Raw genomic sequence first — 23,194 nt, 5'->3', positions numbered from 1 at the left:
CTTTTTAGAAAAAAACAATGTTGGATCACCTCAGCATATGGACAGCAATTTTGCAGCTACTGGTCACTATATACAAAAGCAAAACTACTTTGCAAATGGTTTATTGGCTCCCTTGCTTGTAAATAGATTGGATTCTATTTGTAGACAAGACACACACACAAGGGTAGACTCGGGCGTGAAATTAAAATATTTTAGGATCATTTCTATAAACCATTGGTGTAAGTTAATGGTTCAGGATGCTTTTGAGAAACACTTTGATGGAGTACCTTTACTATTGATAGTGATCCTTTTTAAATGAACAGTGCTCCTTTCTCTAATAACCTGCAAAATCTATGATTGTTTTTGATCTCATCTTTAACAACAGTGCAAAAGCATTAATTCTCACAGTAAATGACTTAAACACCTATAAATGCCACTTTATCTCATTACTCTGGCTTCTTAGAAATCAGGCTGAGACAAGTCAAAATTTGTGCCATTGTGACTCTTGTGATATTGACTAGAAATGATCCAGTTTAATGGGATTCATGAGCTCAGTAAACCATTTCAGCTCCAGAGTCCGTGACAGGGTGAATAGTTTCAGTGTCTTGTCCTGATCCTCAGCAGCACTATACAGGAGATCCCTTTGTTCCAATTTCACAGATAAAGAACCTGAGGCTCAGAGAAGCTCAGTTATTTGCCTAAAGTCACATGGCAAGTTGCTGTGGCAAAGTTTGGGACCCAACAGAGACTTGTTCATTCCAAACAGCATTGTCTAGACCATTATATGATATTAGAAACATGAAGCTGCATTTTTAATTCTGATACTTTTTTACTCTTGTGTAGACTGACTTTTTTTCATCGTCTCTTTAGTTGAATGTTTAATAAAGGCTCATAATTTGTATTACTACTCATGCAGAAAACAGTCATGGCACTGAAATGGCCTCCTTCACCCCATGTAAGTCATGTCCAATATGCATTTATTAAATTCTCAGTGTGAGTCTTAGGGTATTGCTATAAAATGACAAGTCCTTTCCACACCATTGCATTCAGTCTTCTTTCTGCATCAGCATCAAGTGCGCCGGAAATACTGACTCGGGCAGGACAGCTGGAGCAGGTGGCCTACAAGTGGAACTCGGCCACATGACCCACAGCTACCTTTCCGTTCAGGCCGGGACAGCGGCAGAAAGACCAGACCAGACAGGATCCTCTGATGAGCAGCTCAGGACTTTACATCAGTGCCCTGGAAACTCTTAGGGTAATTTCAAGTTCAAAAGTGCAGACTTCCAGGAATAAATACGTTTAAGAGGTCACCTTTAAGATTTCAGACTCTGGAATAACTCATCTGGCTACTATCAGTTGGAATGGGATTCTGGGAAGAATTTGCTTTATAATCAAACCAGATACCCACGCTTCAATATATAGAAAAAGCAATACCTATAAAAATGTTGAACACTCATTAATTAAACAATTATATTATTTTTATTTTTGTTCCTCTTTGAAAATTATAGAAATAGTAACTGTAAATTACACTCTAGGAAAAGAGCTGATATGATGCATGAAAACCTTTAAAAAAAAGAGATTTTGAAGGTTCAGGAAAATGTTGAGAAAAGGTAAAATCATACTCTCCAAATCGTGTGAGTGAAATGGAAAGACAGAACCAAGCCGCCCAGGCAGAGAGGGGTCAGTCCATTCATTCTTGACTGCGTTCATCTCTAATGGGATTGAGATTCATCTTTGTTTAATGCTAGCAAGACCTACTTTTTATATTTATATAGATATTGAAAATATGGGCACAATTTTATTTTTTTAATATTTATTTATTTTTGAGAGAGAGAGAGCATGAGCAGGAGAGGGGCAGAGAGAGAGGGAGACACAGAATCCGAAGCACACTCCAGGCTCTGAGCTGTCAGCACAGAGCCTGACGTGGGGCTAGGACTCACAGACCCTGAGATCGGATGCTTAACCAACTGAGCCACCCAGGCGCCCATGGGCACAATTTTAGAAGGGGGCACAAAGGGAGATTTGTGTAAAAGCTTTTCAGACAGTGGAATGGGTATGGCTGGAAGAACCACAAAGTGTTCGGTCCTGGCACACTGCTCAGGGTTACAGGTAAATATTCTTTCATTCTTCCGTATAACATAGGGAAGGGAGGTGGGCAATGCAGGGGCGGAGGCCAGGGGCTGGTGCTGGCCCAGAATGCTAGGATTCGGTCCCAGTTTGGACACAAAGGGCAGCGGGATCCTTGGAGAGGTAGGTGACTGTTTCCCAGTCCTTGGGGGTAGTTGCTACCTGAGCTCCCATGAATGACACTGACAAGGAGCTAACTTGCTAGAGCAACTGGGGGTCCCTGAGGGGTGGGCATGTTAGGTCCTTGTGGGATTTCTGTGCTGAAAGGTTTATAATGAAATTTGTGTGTCTTATTTATTTGATTCCAAAAATAAACAAAGGAAAGGAATGGACCAAAATTTGATAAACTTGTCATTTTGTCAGAAGGTGATTCATACCGGGTATGGACATATTTAACCGCACAAACATATCCAAGAATGTCATGAGCTGGGTTTGTGTTTTCTGAATCCAGGCTAGTAAATGTGTTCATTCTTCATTAGCCTTAGAGACGAAATTTTGCCTGAATGTGGGCAAACATCTTACAGGGATGTTTCTAGCCTGCTAGATCGAGTGAAAAAAAAGTTTCAAAGAATTTTCACAAAGGTGGTAAAAATGTTGGCAAATTAAGAGAAATTATAGATTTTGGTTTCCTTAGGGGTCACGATCACAGGCACAAACAAATTCATAAATTGAAAAGCGACTTTCTGGTCTTCTTTTTTTCAACTGACCACATATTCAGTATAAATTCTAGAAATCCAGTGAAATAATGGTGAGACAGATATAAGTCATGAGGTGCTGAAAAATCTTTCTTAGAAGAATGTGGTGCAGAGAAAAATGTGGACTGTGATTCTGGATCTATCACTTTCTGTGTAATCATCCATTTCATTCCATCCATTTATTCTGTCAATGTAACAACCGTGTCAAGTGGATGTTGTGAGGACTGAATGAAATTAAGTATGGAAACAGGTACCACATAGCTTGGGATACGGTCAGCGATTTAAGAAAAGTCAATGCTACAGAATTCAAATTACCACCCACTGGATGAAATCAGGAGTATAGAAAACTGTATTAATTAGTAGCTAGTCTACACATTACTTAAGAACAATTAGTATCTACAGAAACACTTTCAATTTCTAACTCATCGTTACGTGTATCTAGAAATGATTGGATGTTCTAAGCATTACCTCAAATATTGTTAGCCTGAACGTAAGGTGATCTCTCATTTTCAGCAGAAATATCGAGATGTAAGATGGGACTATGTCACAACTTGGATGTATAAAATTATACTGATACACATATAAATCAAATACTCATTTAAAATATTTAATATCATGTTTGAAATATACCTACAAAGTAAAGATTATATCATTACAAACATCAGTTGAGAAATACTGCCTTTTTTGCCCTCACATTTCATTACCAATTTTCTTCAGACTCTTCAAATGCATCTAAAATGTATGCTTTGTAGAAAATTGCTGACTCATCACAATGTCTGTTTTAGGATCCTCTTATGAGATCACTAGATATTTTATTGGAAAAGACAATTACAAAATAAAAGCATTTTTTTTCCATTTATTCTGTCATTCTATATATGTACAACATAAACATAAAAGTATAGAGACTTAAGTCTCAAGTATTATTTACCTAAGCCATATTAAACTTCTTTATCTTTTAACCAGTGCTGCCTCTAAAGTAGCATTAACTGAGTTTATTTCAGGTTGATATCTTGTCCAAATTATATGTTTGATCAAAGTAAAGCACTAGAGGAATGTCTTTTAAAACGAGAGGTTGCCCAGGACTGACCTAATCATAAGGCAGCCCCTGCTTCATGAGGCATAACTTCGGGAACAAAAGCTTCACCGTGTGCTCTGGCATTTCAGTGTGTTTGAATTCCACATGTTTTGTGTCTGTAGTGCAGAGTGAGATTAGCAAACATCTCCCATTTTTCATGTCACCTTCAAAATTAGACCTTACTCAACTATCAAGCTCTGGGACAGAAAGAGAAACCAGCTCTGGGTACCTGGGTGGCTTAGCCAGTTAAGCACCTGACTCTTGATTTTGGCTCACATCCTGATCTCAGGGTCATGAGATGGAACCTTGCATGAGGCTCTATATTGAGCATGGAACCTGCTCAGGATTCTCTCTCTCCCTCTCTCTCCCTGCCCTTCCCCTGCTTGTGTGCTCACGCACTTTCTCTCTGCATCTCTCTTTCTCCCTAAATAAACCTTTCGAAAAAGAAAAAGAAACGAGTTCTAACGCACCAACTATTTCTCATTCATTGATACTGCGTATTTCCAAAATCAGTTTGAGAAGGCCTGAAATAAAATACGCAAGTACAGTTAGGCCACGAAATAAAAATGGAAGTCCAAAAGCACTAAGGAAAGGAGAAGGAAAAAAGGCCTGTGATGATCCAGCAAGAAACACAGGTACAGTTTTAAGTTCAATGTAGTAGAAAAATGTTGTGTAGTTGCATCCTTTTTATTCACTGAAAGGATGAAGCCCACCAAGTTTTCAGTTACGTTATGCTTCTCCCACCATAGAATTAGAAACAGACTTCAATGCCGGAGTCCTTTAGTAGGAATGTGAAATGAAAGAGTGGGCATTGCCTTCCACATCCATTTTATAAAATGAAGAAATGGTCTTTAAACAAATGCATTTCATTGCTACAACTACATCATTGCTTTGGAAACCATGACATTTAGTGTCATTCACAGTTAGTGACCTTCAGCAGACATGGTCATGCAGGTGACGGTCTAGGGATCTAATGCGACAATAGGAGACTTGGAGGACCAGGCAAGCCGCCATCGATCTCGTCATTCCATCATCAAGGCCCATGGTGGGAGATTCTAGCCAAACTTGGGAGATTATTCTCTGGCCTCGGTTTCTCAACTCATAAGGTGGGATAACAGGATGTATTCAGTCAGGAGTCATATAAAAATTAAATGAGAGACTGTGAATAAAGTACTTGGCATGTTGTCTTACACCAAATGGGTGCTGGATGGAGATTGCCCCATTTCGAACCTAAAGGGAGAATTGTATCCAGTATGGATGGTGGTCTGTAGCCAATCATACTGACAGAGCAGAAATTCTCCAGAGGAGTCAGCTGTACTTCTAACTGCTCCAATGGGAAGTTCCCTTGCTGTCCACGGATACACAAATAACTTGAATTTAGAGGTAGTTGCTTCTGTTTAATGGACTTTTCTTCCCTTACTTGGCAACAAAAATGAAATTACAATGTGGGGATTTTGGTATTTTTGTAGTTCTTCAATGTACTTTAAAGTTTTTATTTATTTACTTATGTTGAGAGACAGAGAGAGAGAGAGAGAGAGAATGTGAGCTGAGCGAAGGAGGGGCAGAGAGAGCAAGAGAGAGAGAATCCCAAGCAGGCTCCACACTGACAGTGCTAGGCTTGCCCGGGGGCCCAATCCTATCAAACGTGAGATTGTTCCCTGAGCTGAAATCAGGAATCAGAGGCTCCACTCACAGAACCACCCAGGTGCCCCATATATACTTTAAATATTAATCCTTTATGTTAATTGATATCATCTCTAACATCAACAAGTTTGGGCTTCATACTTTTTTTTTAGTAGAAAAACAAACTTTTAAAATAGGGTTAGAAAAAAACGTAGAAATATAGCTAAAAATATAGTTAGTACTTTTAAATATGCTTGAAAATTCCATAAATTTGAAAGTCTTATTCACATATGAGATAGCTATAATTATTTAATAAAAGAAAAATTAGAAGGATAAAATAGAGGAATTTTGAATCAATATTAATATGCAGGTTTGAAATATCACACTTAATTGAAAATACGGTTGCATTTGATTAATTTATGTAGAATTCACACTGCTTCATCTTAATAAAATATATAAAACTCAGGCAATTTACTTCTACTTTTTATTATGAATGTATATAAATGTATTGGATGAACTCATTTTGTAGACTGGTTTCTATTTTATGCACCATGGAAATGATTTTGACACTTCACTAAATTTCAAAGAGAACGTTGAAAGAAAAACATGTAATATAATTACCCAAAATATAGGCGCGAACCGTATATAACCAAGTACCCAAGTTAATGCTCAGTTAACTATCACATTGAGAAAGCTGTGAAAGTTCAAGATTCCTTCTATCCTGAAAAGAAGGAACTTCAGAAATCTAGCTAAGGAAAAGAGGCAGGAGGCAAGCATCGTGTCTCACCATTCGGACATTGAGCAGGTTACTCATTTGATTTTCAAGTTCTTTACTATAATGAATCACAAATATTCCTATAAAAAATGAAACTTCCTAAGATGAAAGCTAGATTATTTAATGCATTGACTAGAGCCTAAAATTATGTAAATATTGTGTACAGTTAAATCATTAACCTTGTTTCAAAAAAGATAACTTTTTAAATTAAAATCCACGTATATAGTTGGTGACACATAGAGTATCTTACTATTATGATCAATAAAATACTACTTGCACTATAAGCAAGATATACAAAGTTAAAGCAAATATATTACGGTCTCATTCTATATACAGCATGAGTAAAAACTCCTCATTGTTTGCTTGCTGATTTAGCATAAAAATTAGATTTGCTGCACAGGGAGAAATTCTCAAGAATATTTTTTCCTTTTCTTCTCAAAGGAGAAGTCCAATTCTTTTCTTAGGAAGTTGCCAATAAAATTATTATTCTAACTCCAAACTAGTCCAAAATAAAAATGAGTAAAACATTTGTGTTTCAGTTGGAAATCAAACAGGAAAGTGTTCTACTATTTATAATTTCACTCACTAAATTAACAATAAATGTATAATCAAGTAACATTCCAACATTCAAGTGACATGCTCTTGACAACTCTGATGTTTTGATATATTTTTTGACATTATGTCTACAGGAAACCCTAGAACCGTAACTGTTAACATTATGCCAGTTGCATATGTTCAGCAGGTGAAATCAAAGAGAATTGTGGGGTACTCCAATAAGTTCAGCAGGCTTGTAGGGCAGATTCAAATTTGGGGGGAGATGCTAAGCGTCAAAGCTTGGTCTTCTGGTCATGCTTCGACTTCAAATGAAATTCCAAAATAAAATGTGCTTTTAGTAAACATTTCCTTAAAGAAAAACAAAGTTCTGAATAGTGAATTACTTGGTAAGATTAATGTAAGAGCATTTCTGAAAATAATCAGAATTTTTTTTTAAATAAAAAATTTGGAACTATTGCCACTTTGTCTCTAAATTAAAGGCATTGTAGATCATTTAGAGGTGCAGCTTTAAACATTGTCCTACTCAAAATCCTGACATGGTGCAGATGTGAGAGCAAGGTTATCTATAAAATCAGAAATCAAGGAGAACTCAGTATCAGAAGTGGGCAAGGGATCCTTATTTGAAGATAAAAAGTCAACTTGATAGATTTTCAAGTATGCCTAGAAATACATTCCCATTCAAACAAGTGACTGTATTGTCTAACAAAATTCCATGTTTTAATCCAGACTCTGCCACTTAGTAGTTGTGACTCTGAGCAAATTACATAACCTGTTGAACCTCTTTTCCCCATGGAAACTAAGAAAGTAAGCAACTCATAGCCCACTGTGGAGGAAAGGCCATTGTAAGCACTAACTCTATGGCAACTTTTCCTTCCTTTTACTATGTGTGGCAGTGGTTCCAAACCACGCAATGTTTGTGCTTCTCTCATAATAGTTTTATGCTATTCCATTTTCTCCCACAGATAAAAGTCCTGATGAGCACACTTCCCCCAAGCCCACGATTTTTCTTCCTTCAGTTGCTGAAAGAAAACTTCATAAGGCTGGAACATATCTTTGTCTTCTTGAGGATTTTTTCCCTGATGTTATCAAGATAGATTGGAAAGAGAAAAATGGCAGAGCAATTCTGAAATCCCAGCAGGGAAACACCATGAAGACGAAGGACACATACATGAAATACACCTGGCTGACCGTGAGTGAAGAGTCAATGGGTAAAGAACACAAATGTGTCATCAGACATGAGAAGAATAAAGGAGGTGTTGATCAAGAGATTCTGTTTCCTTCAATAAACACAGGTATGTGCATGTACACATGACTGTAACCTCCCAGAACCCTATTTTTCCGCAATGGAATACACATTTTCTGTCAAGAATTAATGGAAAACAAGCAAATAGAAATCCTTCCTTAGTGTTGTTGGTTTTAATGGTAGCAAAAATGTCCTGCTATTTCCCCATAGAATTAAAATAGTATGGGCTTTAGAACATACGAAGAAAAAGAAAAAGACTATGGCTCATTGTTATAGCCTTTCTCACTTGTTTATCACCCAAAAATGAAGGTCACAGTGATGTTTTTTTAGTGTCATTGAATGGATTAAATGAAACAATACACATAAAAACACCTAGCAACCCCACACACCATAAATGCTCAAAAACAGGGGGCACTTTTGATAATCTTACTTGATCAGGAAATAAGAATAATTATACATCTTTGAGGAATGTTCTACTCAGCAAAGTCCCTCTCACTTCAGTCCTGCTCTACTCAAAGTATAACCCATAAACAATGAGTTATAGGTGACAAAGTGCTGTTCATTTGATGGAGCCAGCTCGCAGCTCAACAAAAATAGTAATTTGGTTGCTGAGGTTTTAGTATGTTTCTCAGGTTTGAATTTTACACACCACCGTTAGGTGAAATTTGGTAAGTAAGATTGTGTGAGGCTAATCTGTACAAACATTCTTCCATGCTCCACCATGAACGTATTTCTACCCCTGGGAAATGCTGCCCAGCAAACACTTACTGCAGTACGAGCATGTGCCAGGCCTAGGAGGGAAGCAGGGCGGACCACTGTCCCAAGGAAGATCATTACAGTAGAACGAATATACTTTTCCTAATCACTCAGGGTCACTCGTGATTCTGGCATGGTGTCCCAGAGGAACCCCATTGGTGCAGATGCTGGACATATTTAGACCATGTGGGCAGACAGCTGAATGTGCCCTGTGCCATGTGATCCAGCAGCTCTCTGGACTCAGAAGTCAAGTCCTGAGCATTGACATAATAGACCAAGGCCCCCGAGGGCCCACTGAACAGAACCAGTTTATACTTTTCCCTGTGGTTAACAAGCACTTTTTAAGCCACAGGGCAAAAGCAACAAGACATGTGATAGACTCAATATACGAGTCTAAAATTCTGAAGTCAGCCTTCGTCTTCTTGTGCCTGTTAGAAAGAAAACCACAGACCCACAATGGCAACAATTAGCTTAAACCCCAAGTCACTATAGCAAGACTTAATACCACTTAACCCAAGTGCAATTGTGACCCCCGGAACAGTGACCTTTAACTAGTGGACATGGGAATTTCCCAGTCAGCACTAGGAAGTTTTCCTGATTGACTCCTACCATTCCCCTTTGGAGGGTGACTTTGCCTAAAACAATGGATTCTTTGCTAATAATTTCCTTTTCTCCATCCTTATTGTTGATGACGTTTCCTTTTCTATAATCCTAGAGGTCCCCTCTACGTGCTAGATGGGTTGCTGCCTGAGTCATAAGTCACTTGATTAATACAGCCATTAGCTCTTTAACATTTAGTTGGTTGAAATTTTGTCCTTTAACAGATTTGGTGGCAGCGACAGGATCTGAAGTGGACATCCACGGGCATTTAGAGACAACGCGAAACACAAGGGTGGTAACTGTGAACCCTTGGAGTTCACTATATTCCTCACCGTTTTCAAGGGCTATAGGTGAGTTCTTCCTGGTTCTGAGCTCCACTCTCTTTGCCTTCAGTCTCCTGATCTAATTGGCCTTCACTTCCAGGGTGGGTCAGCTTGGGCTGGGAGAGGGTTATGCCTGGAGCCCAAGTTGAGCTGGCATATTTGGAGCCCAGCTGAGCTGGCAGAAGCGTCCACCAGGAGCCAGGCCACTAACCTTTCAGACCACAGTTCCCAAAGTGGAAACCTTAGCAGGGTTCCAGGAGAATTGTTGGTGGTACACACAGAACCTTCTTGTGGGCAGAACAAAGTAGCATCTCTTAGACACCCCCCCATACACGAAGGTGCACATAACTGCTTTTCTGGTTTTGTGGAGATAAAGGCTACTGCTAACAGGGATCGCAGAGATGGAAAAAGCCACAAAATCGGCGGGCACAGGTCACACATTTAAAGGCTGTTAGAATGAAAAAGAATGAAATCTTGTCATTTGCGACAACATGGATGGCACTAGAGTATATAATATGCAAAGCGAGATAAGTCAGACAAAGACAAATATTGTATGATTTCACTCATTGGTGGAATTCAACAGAACAGATGAGCATAAGGGAAGGGAAGGGAAGGAAAAATAAAATAATATAAAAACAGAGGGGGAGGCAAACCATAAGAGACTCTTAAACACAGAGAACAAACTGAGGGTTGCCGGAGGGGAGGTGGGTGGGGGGGATGGGCTAATGGGTGATGGGCACGAAGGAGGGCACGGGATGAGCACCGGGTGTTACATGTCAGTGATGAATCACTGGGTTCTACTGGAACCAATGCTACTATGTGTTAACCAGCTTGAATTTAAATTAAAAAAATAATAATAAAGCCTGAGGAACAATAAGCAAACAAACAAACACTGTTAGAATGCTCACCGTCTCAGGAACACTCCCCTGATAGTACAAGTTGCCCAGGGGATGGGTCGGATCAAGCACTAAGTCACCCATCAACCTCAAGAAAATTTCCACGCAAAGAGCTAGCTACTATGTAAAACACACGCAACCGCAACTCAGGGCACATCCCTTTTAGGTGTTAGTTTGGCGCCAAGAAGCCCAAAGTTTTAGCTAACGGGACCCTGAAACTCTAAAGAGTCAAGTCCACCACCTTCTGGTGTACCTGCTTATTTTACTAACAGCTATAGTCCGGGAACGTACAGATATCTAGCAAAAATGGCAAAATCTTACCACACTCCTTTGTGTCCTGTAGAACTGGCTTGGTAACCATCATGTTGGAGACCCCAAAGTAAGGTGGGACACAAAAACGCCTACACCTCATTTGCGGCTACTTATGAATGGACAGAAGTGTGGGTTAACTCCATTCAAGTCTAGGGTCCCCTGCTGCCAGCACTCAGGGGAATTACGGCCTAGAAATACAATGGCCATAATTAGGAACATTCCAATTAGATAAGGTCATTTAAGAATTTCCAATTAGGTAAGATCATTTAAGAAGTGCCCTTAAAAGCAAGGGTACTCAAATTAAACAGAATAGGAACACCTCCATTAATTGGCAAGCAGAAGGTTTGAAAGGTTTAAAATGCCAAAGTAATTTCAGGTGCCTGGGTGGCTCAGTCAATTGAGTGCCTGACTCTTGCTTTCAGCTCAAGTCATAATTTCCAGGTCATGGGCCCCGAGTTGGGCTCAGCACTGGGCATGCAGCCTTGCTTAAAAATTTCTCTCTCCCTCTGCTCCACTACCTGCTTCTGCTTTCTCTCTCTCTCTCTCTCTCTCTCTCTCTCTCTCTCTCTCTCTCTCTCTCTCATTATAAATAGATGAAAGAAAGAGAAAGAAAGAAAGAAAGAAAGAAAGAAAGAAAGAAAGAAAGAGCCAAGTTAGTTTCATTGAAACATTGATTGCAAAAGGCTATGGAAAATTAAAGATGGAAGAGGTACCCAAAGCAAAAGGCTGACATAACTCCTCCTTCTCCTCTCTTTGCTCCTTTGAAAACTGATTTCTAGTCTGAAATGTTTTCCTACTCAAAAAGACTACACAGCCATAAAGAGGAATCTGCCAAATTAAAGGCCTTACAGACATCCCTATCTCTACCTTCAAAGGAGGGCCCCAAATGAGACCTTCCCAGGGATGATGAAACTAGATGATTTTCTGGTAAGCCACCCTCTTAAACAGCAAAGTGCAAATTCTGGTAAATACTGGGGCCTGCAGATGAGGTCCTGAAAAAACTGCCAGAAGCTAGCGAAGGGTGGAAATTCAGCAGAATCAGTTTCTTCTGAATCTCTGCCCAGTGCTTGGTCAGAGAGGATAAGAAAATTTCCTGTTGTCCCACCCTTTCCAAATCCACACCCATTGCTTATGGATCCTTTCTCTCCCAGAGACAGCCGTTGCCTCCTTGCTGGTATCATCCTGTGTCACTGCTCTTAGCTCTCTGCCTGCCTGGGACATGCGGCTGTGGGTTCCCTTCCTCTGGCTGTCACTGTGGGTGATCCTGGATCTGGGGAGGGTAGTATCCTTAGCTCCCTCTCTGGGGACCCATCTTACACCCAAGGGGAGTTATTCCATCTGCCAGGAATACTTAAAACTGAGGGAAAGAAGCACCCAGAGGGAAAGAAGCAAATTAAGGCTCATGAGCTTGGATAGGTTCGGTCAACCTGTGATGTCATTTCACAAAAATCCAAGTCTTTGAGACACTGAGAGCAGCTGTCTTGACAAATGTGAACAGAACTAGAAATGCAGCTCTTGGGTCAATCCAGAGTTCCCCTGTCCCTTCACCCAACCCCACACTTCTCCTAGTTCCAGAAAAGGGCTTATAGATGGTTGGCTTTAGGAAAGCAAAGTCCTTCTTGCAGGAACCTGCATTCTTTCTCTGTCCTCAAAGTGATCCATCTGATCGCATCTTTTAAATGTAAACACAGCCCACAAGTGCCTGGGACTGAGGGAAACTAAGGGAAAGAGGCCTTTTTAAAGTAAAAACTGCTAAAGGGCTCCTGTGCCTAAACCCTGGCTCAGTGTCCTTCGTAGTTCCAGGGACACATACAAACCTTAACACTTTCTCCATAAATGTCTCCATAAATGTCAGTGACTCCAGGGTCTTTGCAGCGATCTGTGTGTCCACAAATACACGTCGTCAATGTGAGATATTTTTCTCTCTGGACGGTATTGTCAAAATTAGTTTGCAAAGAGCTCCATTTCTTTGGTTTGAACTCAAGCACTTTCAAGGATTGGGCATTCTAAACATCTCAGAAAGATAGAAACTAACCAAATGTGTTTCGACTTCACATGATCTGGGCAAATATTTGGTTGTTGGTTCAGTAAAATAGGAATGTCTTTAGAGTTATCAGCACTAAAATTAAAACTTTCACGTGTCTGGGTTTACTAAAAATCGAAAAAGTAGGTGTGATCTCTGTTACAAAATGTTAAAGAAAATAGCTTGGGAGAATGATGGACTTTGTTGTCTCATAAAAGTTTTACGGGTAATCTCAGCAAAACTGCTAAGAACCAGTAAATTGAATACACGTAAATAAAGTGAAAAATTTTAAATGCATTTTTAAATGGTCTCCCAAATCTTTTCGGTAACCTAAAACATTAATGTTTTGCTGAGTTAGGACAAATGTTAAGTTACACTCTTAAATATCTAGATCATTTCCCAGTAAGAAAAAATATCAAATTATTAGTTAACTAATTGTTAGTTAATTTGTTAATTATTAGTTAATAAACATAGGTTTATCTACTTTGGGCTTCTTTATTGCAGAGAAACTGAAGATAAATTTGGGACTGTTTGTAAACGTATTTTGTTTATGTTTTGCTGGTTAACAGTTCATAATTGCTTGCATTTTGTTTTTATTAAAAATGAAGTTTTCTAAGAGTTAAAAATTTTAACAGGTGTAATTAAACTAGTGGAAATGATAAGGGAAACAACGCAGAATGTGAGGAAATTAAGATGTGTATTTTTAGTAAGAAAAAGTTTGAATAACCGATATAGATAGATAGATAGATAGGGTTTTTTTTTTTTTTTTAAGTTTATTTATTTGGAGAGACAGAGATAGTGAGCAAGTGGAGAAAGGGCAGAGAGAGAAGGAGAGAGAGAATCCCAAGTGAGCTACGTGCTGTCAGCACAGAGCCTGAAGAGGGGCTTAATCTCAGGAACCCTAAGATCATGACTTGAGCCAAAATCAGGAGTTGGATGCTGAACCAACTGAGCCACCCAAGCACCCGTGAAATATATTTTTTGAAGGGGAAAAAGGATTTTCTCTTAAACAAGCCTGGTTATCTAAAGAGGGCAAACTCAGGACAATATCTGAATGTAAAAGAAAAAGTTGTAAAAGGTTTACAAAAAGGGGATGTTTAGAAAGGGATGTTATGTGTGATCAGGACCGACTAAGATTGGAATGAAAAATTTTCAAATCCCTAAGTTACCAGGTACAGCATTACAGTTTGGTTTTCTCACTGTCAAAGGACAAGGGTTTTTTTGGGGTTTTTAGGTTTGTTTGTTTTCTTTGGAGTTTTGGTCTGCTTAAGTCTCTTTGACCTGGAACATTCCAAAGAATTTGCTGAACTAATTTGCCTTATTTGATATGTTAAAGCACATGGGAACCATTGTCAAATAAAAATTCAGACTAAGTTTTCTTTATGTTGCATTTATAAGATTGGGGCACCTGTAGCTAAAGTCCATGTGGTTCTCCAAAAAATGTCCCTCATTGCCAGACTTCGTTGTCCTGATGTCCTTGTAACATGGCACAAGTCACTTCTGAATCATAGAAATTAAAGTGGGAAAACAACATCAGTGTATTCAAGAAAGAGTCTGGGCTAAGGGAAAAACCAAGACAATCACCTGGTTCCTCCTAGCTCCTTGGCAAACCCCATTTTCTTGGTTTTTGTTTTTTCATTTCTTCATCCACCATAGGGCATTTAAGATGACTGCATTCACCTAAACAAGGGTCCGAGACTTCATACTCTAACCAAACATGAAATCCTTTCTACCTCTTTTCTTTTCCATTGCTCTGGCAATGGCCTGGAAAGATAACACCCTCATCTGTATCTCCCGGGTCATGGCCAAGGTGGGATAACCTCTGGAATTTACAACACCTTTTATTTTAGGCTAGGAGAAAATCTAACCCTGCTCCCAGCATTCCTTAAGCTAAATAAACCATCTAATTGGTCGAATGCCCTAAATATACATTCTGAGTTAGAAGGGGCCTAATGACCAGTATTCACTCCTTTGGCAGAGCCCTACTTCCCTGGTTGAGGATACATGTAAATGAGATTTGATCAAGACCTTCTCCTTCATTCTTAAAATCGTTCCAGCACCTCTTGCTAAAGCAATGGCTACTCAACAAAAATCGTTAGACTCTGATGAAAGTAATTCTTGAAAATAAGACAACCCTTGATGATCTCTTAGCTGAGCAACGCTGAGTCTGTGCTGTAGCCAACACTGCTTGCTATACCTGGATTAACAGTTCTGGGGAAGTTAAAACTCAACAACATCAGGTCACTGAGCAAGCCACTTTGTTTAAAAGAGTGACTCCTTCAGCAGGGTCTTTATTACTTATTTGATGTTAATTGCTTTGAGTCTTGGGAAGGATGGCTTCCAATTGTACTCAAAACATGGGGAATTATCTGGTTTATAGTAATGATACTAATCTGCCTGGTGCATGGTGTTCTCTCAAATTCTTTAAATGCAACAGCGCTGGTAACCTACCAACAAATGATCTCTCTAGAGATTATTAAGAACATTAAAAACAAACAAACAAACAAACAAAAATAAAGGGAACAGCATGACCAACTGAAAAATCATAAACTTGAAGTGGTTACCTGCGAACATCACAAGAGTGAATATTTCAAAGAGAAATACGAAGGCTGTGCGAACTTCAGAGCAGTTGCTGAGAGTGGTGTTAATGCCTTCTATTTTAATGCCATCTAGCACTTAAGCTAAGAGTCTGATCAAAAGAAGGAGTTATTAAAAAGAAAACCACAGGCTCAAAAGTGGCCTCACTTAGCTTAAGGCCCTAAACCAGTATACCAAGACTTCATACCTGCCCAACCCAGTTTCAACACCCAGAACTGTAGCCTTTAACCAGGGCATGGAATTTCCTGGTCCTCACTAGGAAGTTTACTGATTGACACCCTCTGTTCTCCTTAGGAGGGTGACCTTGCCTGAAACAATGGATTCTTTGCTAATAATTTTTTGTCACTCCTCTCTTTCCTGTAGCCCTTTGGAGCTCCCCTTTACCTGCTGGATAGAATGCTGCCCGATTCATTAATGCATCGTTTAATACAGCTGGTTAGATCGTTAAAGTTTGTTTGGTTGAATTTTTGTTTTTCACAGATTCTTAGTTTATCCAATGATCAAATCAGGATCAAACATTTATTTTTTACCTGGGCTGTGATGAAGAGCAAATGAAATTATCTTGATGACAATCCTTGCTGTTGGAAACATGACATGAATGAATTTATTCATATATTTATTGTATTTACTTATACCTTTGCCTGAAACACACTAAAGTAAGCTCACACAGTCACCCCTAATTTTTATTCCTACAGCTAAGACACAGAGAGGCAGCAAATGAGGTAAACATAATTTTAATGTAAGCACTGAGCTGAAGTGGCCTGTAATATTTTGATTTTTCTATTGGTCGGAGAGAAGTAAATTATATAGTAAGTTCCCTGTTAATGACGATGGTAAGGGCGAAGTTCCTGGTTATGACATGTCTCACTTGGCATTATTTCTGCAATGAATGTCTCCCAAGGTCTTCTCATAGCAACAAGGTTAATGGGGCCTTTCTATTAATGCAAGTCTACAGCAGATTTCTAGTGCTGTTTCTTGTACGTTTTTGTTTGTTGTTTTGTTTTCAATAAAAGCTTACATATGTATATATATACATGAAAGCACAAAACAGGGAAGTGATTCTGAAGAGAGACAAAAACTCACGTGGTCCATGTTTTCAACCGACCTGCGTTGAGAAAGAACACCTAGGACACACAATTTTTATATGAAAATTGTTACCTTTCTGTCTTTACGTCAATCAGTGCGTGGTGATAAGAGATTTTTATTTATCTTTTTTGAAGTTTTTTATTTTCATTCCAGTTAGCTATATAGTGCTATATTAGTTTCAGGTGCCCAATAGGATGAATAAACTCACTGTATGGAAAAGAAAGAGACTATTAAGTGACTTTAAAGTCAGCTCTTGAGGATCTTTTAACATTTAACATAATTATACTAACATTTTCCTTCTTGGGATTTACCACGAAGTGTATCCCACAAACCCATTTTTTTTTAAGACCGCACAAAGTTAGATTGTGTGGAGTGCATAAAATTGCACCCCAGAACCATGTGTGTGTGGAAAAAGTTACATCGAGCAGAAAGAGGATAAATCAGAATAACCTTGCAACTCTCTCTTCCTGCATCCAAGCGTCCATGGTCTTTTCAAGGAATTTTGTCTTTGTATGTATGTGGGCTTTTTTTTTTCTTTTACCACTCTAGATAAATACAGCCCTCATTTTAGGTTTTATGTATTCAGACAGCTATCAGTGTGAATTGACCTGTCATTCTATCCTTGCAAAGAAGTGAGCTGAAATGCTGAGTTTCTGTAATAAAAATATTCTTTTGTTAGGAATCATTAAGATACTGGAAGAGGCGATTTCTGAGAGCCCACAATGGGGGAGTTATGTTCTATTTCTATGGATTGGTTTACAAGGAACTTTCCTCATGCTCTAGCTCATGGAAACCCCTGAAACCATCATTTTGAGTACTGGTTCTGTCCGTAAAGGGTAGGACTCTTGGCAAGTTACTTGGACTCTCTACAGTCTATTTCCTCTTGTCTAATGTGGAGTTTGCCAACTTCCACTCACGTCAGTGTCACTGGGGGTCAGATGAGATAATGCATGCGAACCTTTCACATAGTGCCTGGCACAGTAACAATCACTCAATGTGTATTGGTTTTCACTAGGATTGCTGCCATGTTCACAAACACAATCACTCTCAAAACTCATGTACAGTAATTGGGGATACTGGGGCATATGAGATTTGAACAGTAGGGCTGCTTTCTTTAGTTTAGATGAGAAATTTATCTAGACTCCTTACAATATGTAAGATTCTGTTGTGGATTCTAGGGTTGGAAAAATTTATCTGGTAGCAATCCTTCAGGTCACCAGTGGGTGCTGAGTACTGTATAGCAGTCACTTTTTTTCTGGTTATTTTTCCATTCAACAAGTATTTATAGAACATCTACAGTGGGCACTGTGCTACGAGCTAGGGGAAGAAGGAAAACAATGATGTCTTAGACATTACCTTCCAGTAGTGACAAAAAAAATGCATCATTCATGAACTTCAACAGCTTCATGTGCAGAAACACAATATATGAATTGATTTGCTGAATTACATAGAATCAGACCAGCCATTTCTGGAATTTGGGGGCTCCTATTTATAATGACTTTCTCCTCTCTGATGGAAAATTCTATCTATCTATCTATCTATCTATCTATCTATCTATCTTATTCATCTATCCATCCATCCATCTATCCACAACACAGACACATGTCAAATAATGGATATGAACAATCAAGTAATAATTGCTCTCATTTCTTGTAGATCTCACTGTTATTAACTCTGCAAAAGCTTCTCTGAAAGATGAAAATGGTAAGTTTTTTCATGTTTGCTTTTTAAAAAGAATTGTTTTCATGTTTATTTATTCCTGAGACAGAGAGAGACAGAGCACGAGTGGGAGAGGGACAGAGAGAGAGGGAGACACAGAATCAGAAGCAGGCTCCAGGCTCTGAGCTGTCAGCACAGAGCCTGATGCGGGGGAACTCACAAACCGCGAGATCATGACCTGAGCCGAAGTCGGTCGCTCAACCGACTGAGCCACCCAGGCGCCCCTCCATATGTTTGCTTTTATGTTATGCTATAGAATTTTTTCCTTCTGATCAACTTAACTGTTGAACTTCCCTGACTTCAGGTAGAAATCTCACAATGGCTGGATCTTGCAAAATGGACTAAGTGACAATTTAAGTCAGTCCATCATTTCCCAGGAGTCATCATCACATAGTAAATGCTTGTATGGGAATGAGAAGAATATAAATTAGGGGTACAGCGAGGGCCTGTTAAGTCTTTCAGCAACGGACTTCACTCATTTCTGTGGTCGCTGCTTCTACTGACCGAGGAAAACACGATATCAAGTGGCTTCTAGATTTTTTTTGAGTCTTTGTTCTTACTCATAGTTAATAACATCAACTGACACTGAGAGATTGTTGTAGAGAAGACTCTGTGTGTACCGTCACTGCATTTTGTTTAATTCACTTAATACTCACCCATTCTGTTCCTATTTTACACATGAGGGCAATGGACTAAAATGAACTAAGTCCCTTGAACCATGCCACACAGTGAGGTCTGAGACTTCAACCCAGGCCATCTGAATCAAGAGCTCATACACTTACTAAGATTGCATTCTTCCTGTAACTCCAAAGCCAAGGTCCTGAGACAGCTGCACACATTGGGAGGAGATGTGAGTGCAGGGCTTCAAGTGCCACAGACTGGATTTTAAACCCAGTCTTTTCACTTTTAGTTGCATGAATATGGGTACATTATTTAAGTTTTCTGAGGCAACCAGGAAAAACACAAATAACACCTAACTCAGTTGTTGAAGACATAGGCCACATATGTGGAATGTCTAGAATAGGGTATCTCATTTAGCTGGCACATTGTAAGTATGGTTTCTGGCCCTTTCTCCCCACGTATGTACCACAAAAGTGATGAGGAGCATTGGCTCTAGTTCTGCCGATCTGCCCTCCATGTCCAATATCAAGGGGCCCCTGGACCTTAACTAACTATTACTTGACGAAGGGTAAGGAGTTGTGAGCACATCACCACTTGAGGTCCCTTCCACACCAGGAGGGAATGATTCTGGAGCTCTGAACCTCTGGAGATATAGCCGGCAAGGGAAATTTCCACAGGAACCAACAGCCTTGTGGTTCATGGAGTAGCCAGTCTGTCCCACCATCACTGATATCAATTATTTCTTGACATCATATATTTCCTTCTAAACTTCAAAAGATAATAAAAGCTACTGTCTTAGAACATCATAGCTACAATGAGAGATATTCAAGAAGGACAGGCAACTAAGCCATGAACTCAAGTTTGAGAGAATTTGTATTAAACCCTTTCTTCCATGTGATATTATGCCCTCTTAAGAAAAACCTCTCACCCACCCCACTATGAACCCTACCAAATTTCCATGGATTCCTAGGAATCTGACTCAAAGTACAACATGTAATGGCTAAGATGCTTAAATCAACAAGTCAACTTTATATTCATTCTTAATTATTTGATGCCTTTGGCACTTATTACGTGTAGAGATGCAGAATTACAGAGTGGCTGAGAATATGTGCTTGAATGTCATGTTTCTGGGACTTACTAACAGTATAACATCAGGCAAATGCCTTCTTGGTCCTCAATTTATTTGTAAGGGGGGAATGAAAATATAATCTCATAGGTTATTTAAAATTAAATAAGATCAAAGCTTTGCTTGCACAGCTCTCAAATAAGTGCCAGGTGGATGTGGTTAATGGATATTGGCTATTATTCTTACTAGAGATGTAGTTGGGGTGAAGAAGGGCTAAAAGCTATTTTATCACCAATGCTTTTTTCCCATTGGATTCATTCATTTAAAATGATACTTTACCTTTAATACTTAGAATGTTCTGATTGAATTTCAGAGAGTTTGTTGAATGACATGACCTGCAAGCTGGATTCCTGGTTGTCCTGGTGACGGTGGTAGTGCTGATGGGGGTGTAGATGTTTATAGTCAGGTTGTGATGGTGTGGGGGTGTCACTTCAACCCAGGTCGTCTGAAATGTATAATGTCACCCACCCTCCCATTAATAAGTCCTTGCCTTTCAAAACAACAGGTGAAACTAACCGATGGCTTCTTTTAGAACCCCTGCAGCTGCAGCTCGTGAACACCTCTGCCTACTGCACCTACCTCCTCCTCCTCGTCAAGAGCATGGTCTACACCGTCATCACCGCCATCTGTCTGCTTGGGAGAGCGGCACTCTGTGACAATGGGAAGAGTTCCTGACCCGTGGTGGCACAGGGTCCATGTTTCTCCATTGACTGTTGTCACTAAAAGTGTCTGCTGTGGGTCTAGCGGGGCTTTCTTTCTGGGTGGTTCATTTCAGTTCACACGTTGTCTTTTTCTATGTGTCATCATTGCAGAATGGGTTTGCAAACTCCTGGGCAAACAGGAAATGTCACTCTGCACCAAGAACAGACTCTGCCATGAGTCAGGGGTGGGGCCAGGGGGCACCCACAGGGGCTTCAGCACCGCTCTCTCCTTCACGTCTACCAGCTCTTCAGCCACCCAGCACCCTCACCTCTGAGTACAGCCGGCGTGCAGCTTCCATAGCGGCCCCTGGGGCTCTTTATACAAATAACTGCCTGGAGGCCTTTTATTTTACATACATGGAAGCCTTCATCCTTGCTGCCTGAACTTTGTGCTGTTTTTCATAATAGGCACAATAAAAACAATCAAAAGCCTACTTTTGCCTCTGTGGACATTCATTTGGTCAAATCTAACTGAGAGTCCAAAGTAAGGGACAACATGGCAACTGAGCCTTCACATTCAGCATTGCTTGTAATCATGGTCAATTCCACATTTCAAATTCTTTCCCTGAGAGAGTCCTTGTGATGCCTTCTTTGGGGCACTGGCCCCAGGGGAGCCACAGCCAGCGAAGGTGTCAGGTTATTTCTCTTTCCAAGGGCAGCAGATTCAGACTCATTTGATTTGAGACGCTCTTGTGATGACAGTGTAACATGTCATGTGACTGGCATGTTCTCAGACCTGGGCCTGTATCTCCCGTGCACCATGTTTCCTGATGTCACAAAAACCCCATGAGAGCTGCACTAACACCGGAAAGGGAGGGTGGTGCAGGGGTTAAGTGCTTGAACTCTGAACCCCACATGCCTGAGTTTAAATCTTGGGTCTATAAGTATTTGAACTCCCTGTACCACAATTTTCTCATTTGTAAAATGGAGTTAAAGTGACCCGTCTCCCAGAGTTGTGTGGATGAGATGAGTTTATTATCATGGGTGGCAAGTCCACAACAGCATCTACCGTAGGCGGCTCTATTAGAAATAATAGGTGACCTACGCTGACGTGCACACACATCAACACGTGTGTCACACCTTTACATGTGTGTGTACATTTCTACACACATGGGTGTAAAACAAAATGTCCATTGTATGGTAGGTGGGTAAAGTAAGTGATGGTATATTTTTCTATTTTTGTTAATGAATGCAAGTAAAGTATAAACTTTTATATATTAGAGTTAGAATAATGTCTCATTGAAAATTGAGAAGGATATTTTGTTTATTTAGAATCAGCTTCACTTGCTGTGAAACAGGTGTTTTGGAGACCAAGTAGAGGTGGAAACAGCACAAGACGCACCAGATACCAAAAGGAGGAAATTTAATTCCCATCCACTTCTTCATTTTCAGGAATTTCATTAGGCTTCTTCTTTACACCAAATACCTGGGCCTCTACTTAGAGACCTGGAACTGATCTGCAACTGTTTCTGTGTGTGGAAAGCACAGAGGCAAAGGGAAAACTAGCAAATGACCCAGAGCCGTGTGGGCTGATTTCAGGGCCGGGCACTCCTAGCCAGTGTCCCCTGTGGCTTCCAATCCTCAGCCCCTCCCTTCCCCAACCCGACCTGGGCAGCCCTGCGGGCTCTGCTCTGCACTGGCAGGTGCAGAGAGGGGGAGGGCGGTGGTGCAGGGGACAGTGTGGGGGGCAGGAAGGGGCTGGTGTTTTGTTTTCTCAGGGTTTTTCTGGTCTATGTGCTCTGTCAAATGTGGTTGATTCGTGGAAAAGGCTTGAAGTCAAACCGGCCCCCACTGGTTGGGACTGTGCAAGGGGTAGTAGGTTTTGTCAGATAAAATAAGGGCAGTTAGACCACAGCCAAGCTTGCTCTTTTCCACAAGGCCACAGCTAATGAAAAGAAAATATCCATCTGCACACGCGTAGGACTGCTGTCAAACATACTCCTAGGCTGTGGTCAAGGGGTTCCCCCATTTTATACCAAGCTCATTCAAGTAGCTGCTTCATGAGTTGGGAATCGTATGACCAGGACTGTTGAGACACTGCACCTTCAGTCCAGTCTGATGCCTCTGTTCTGCGGGGAACAGCCCGCAGACTTCTCGTAGCCCCAGTTAATCCTGACATCTACCAAGGATCTGCACTTCTCCCTGGTGTGTGATTTCCTCAGGTGGTACTTTCTGTCTCATTTTGTCAGTGCAGACAGGGGGACACAAGACCCGGGCACATGACACTATTAGCAAAGGTAGAGTGTAGACGGGCAACAGGGAGGGACTTCTTTCCTCACAAGAGCTCAAGACGTATGGAAGCCCTTAGTCAACTGCATAATTGAATGTCATGTTCTGAATCATCTAAGTCCCTCCACAGGG

At 40.2% G+C, this 23,194-nt stretch overlaps 1 gene segment (V, D, J or C); it reads left to right on the top strand.

Annotated features, from left to right (window-relative positions):
- Window positions 1–1,965: 1,965 nt before the first annotated feature.
- Window positions 1,966–21,261, top strand: LOC122213149. The segment is given in 6 exon segments: window positions 1,966–2,032; window positions 2,122–2,229; window positions 7,792–8,121; window positions 9,653–9,778; window positions 18,323–18,370; window positions 20,665–21,261. Coding segments are annotated over 6 exon segments (822 nt in total).
- The last annotated feature ends 1,933 nt before the right edge of the window (window positions 21,262–23,194 follow it).

Source organism: Panthera leo, chromosome A2 (assembly GCF_018350215.1).
Source record: "Panthera leo isolate Ple1 chromosome A2, P.leo_Ple1_pat1.1, whole genome shotgun sequence".
Classification (NCBI taxonomy): domain Eukaryota; kingdom Metazoa; phylum Chordata; class Mammalia; order Carnivora; family Felidae; genus Panthera; species Panthera leo.
This window is presented reverse-complemented; position numbering and strand designations above follow the sequence as displayed.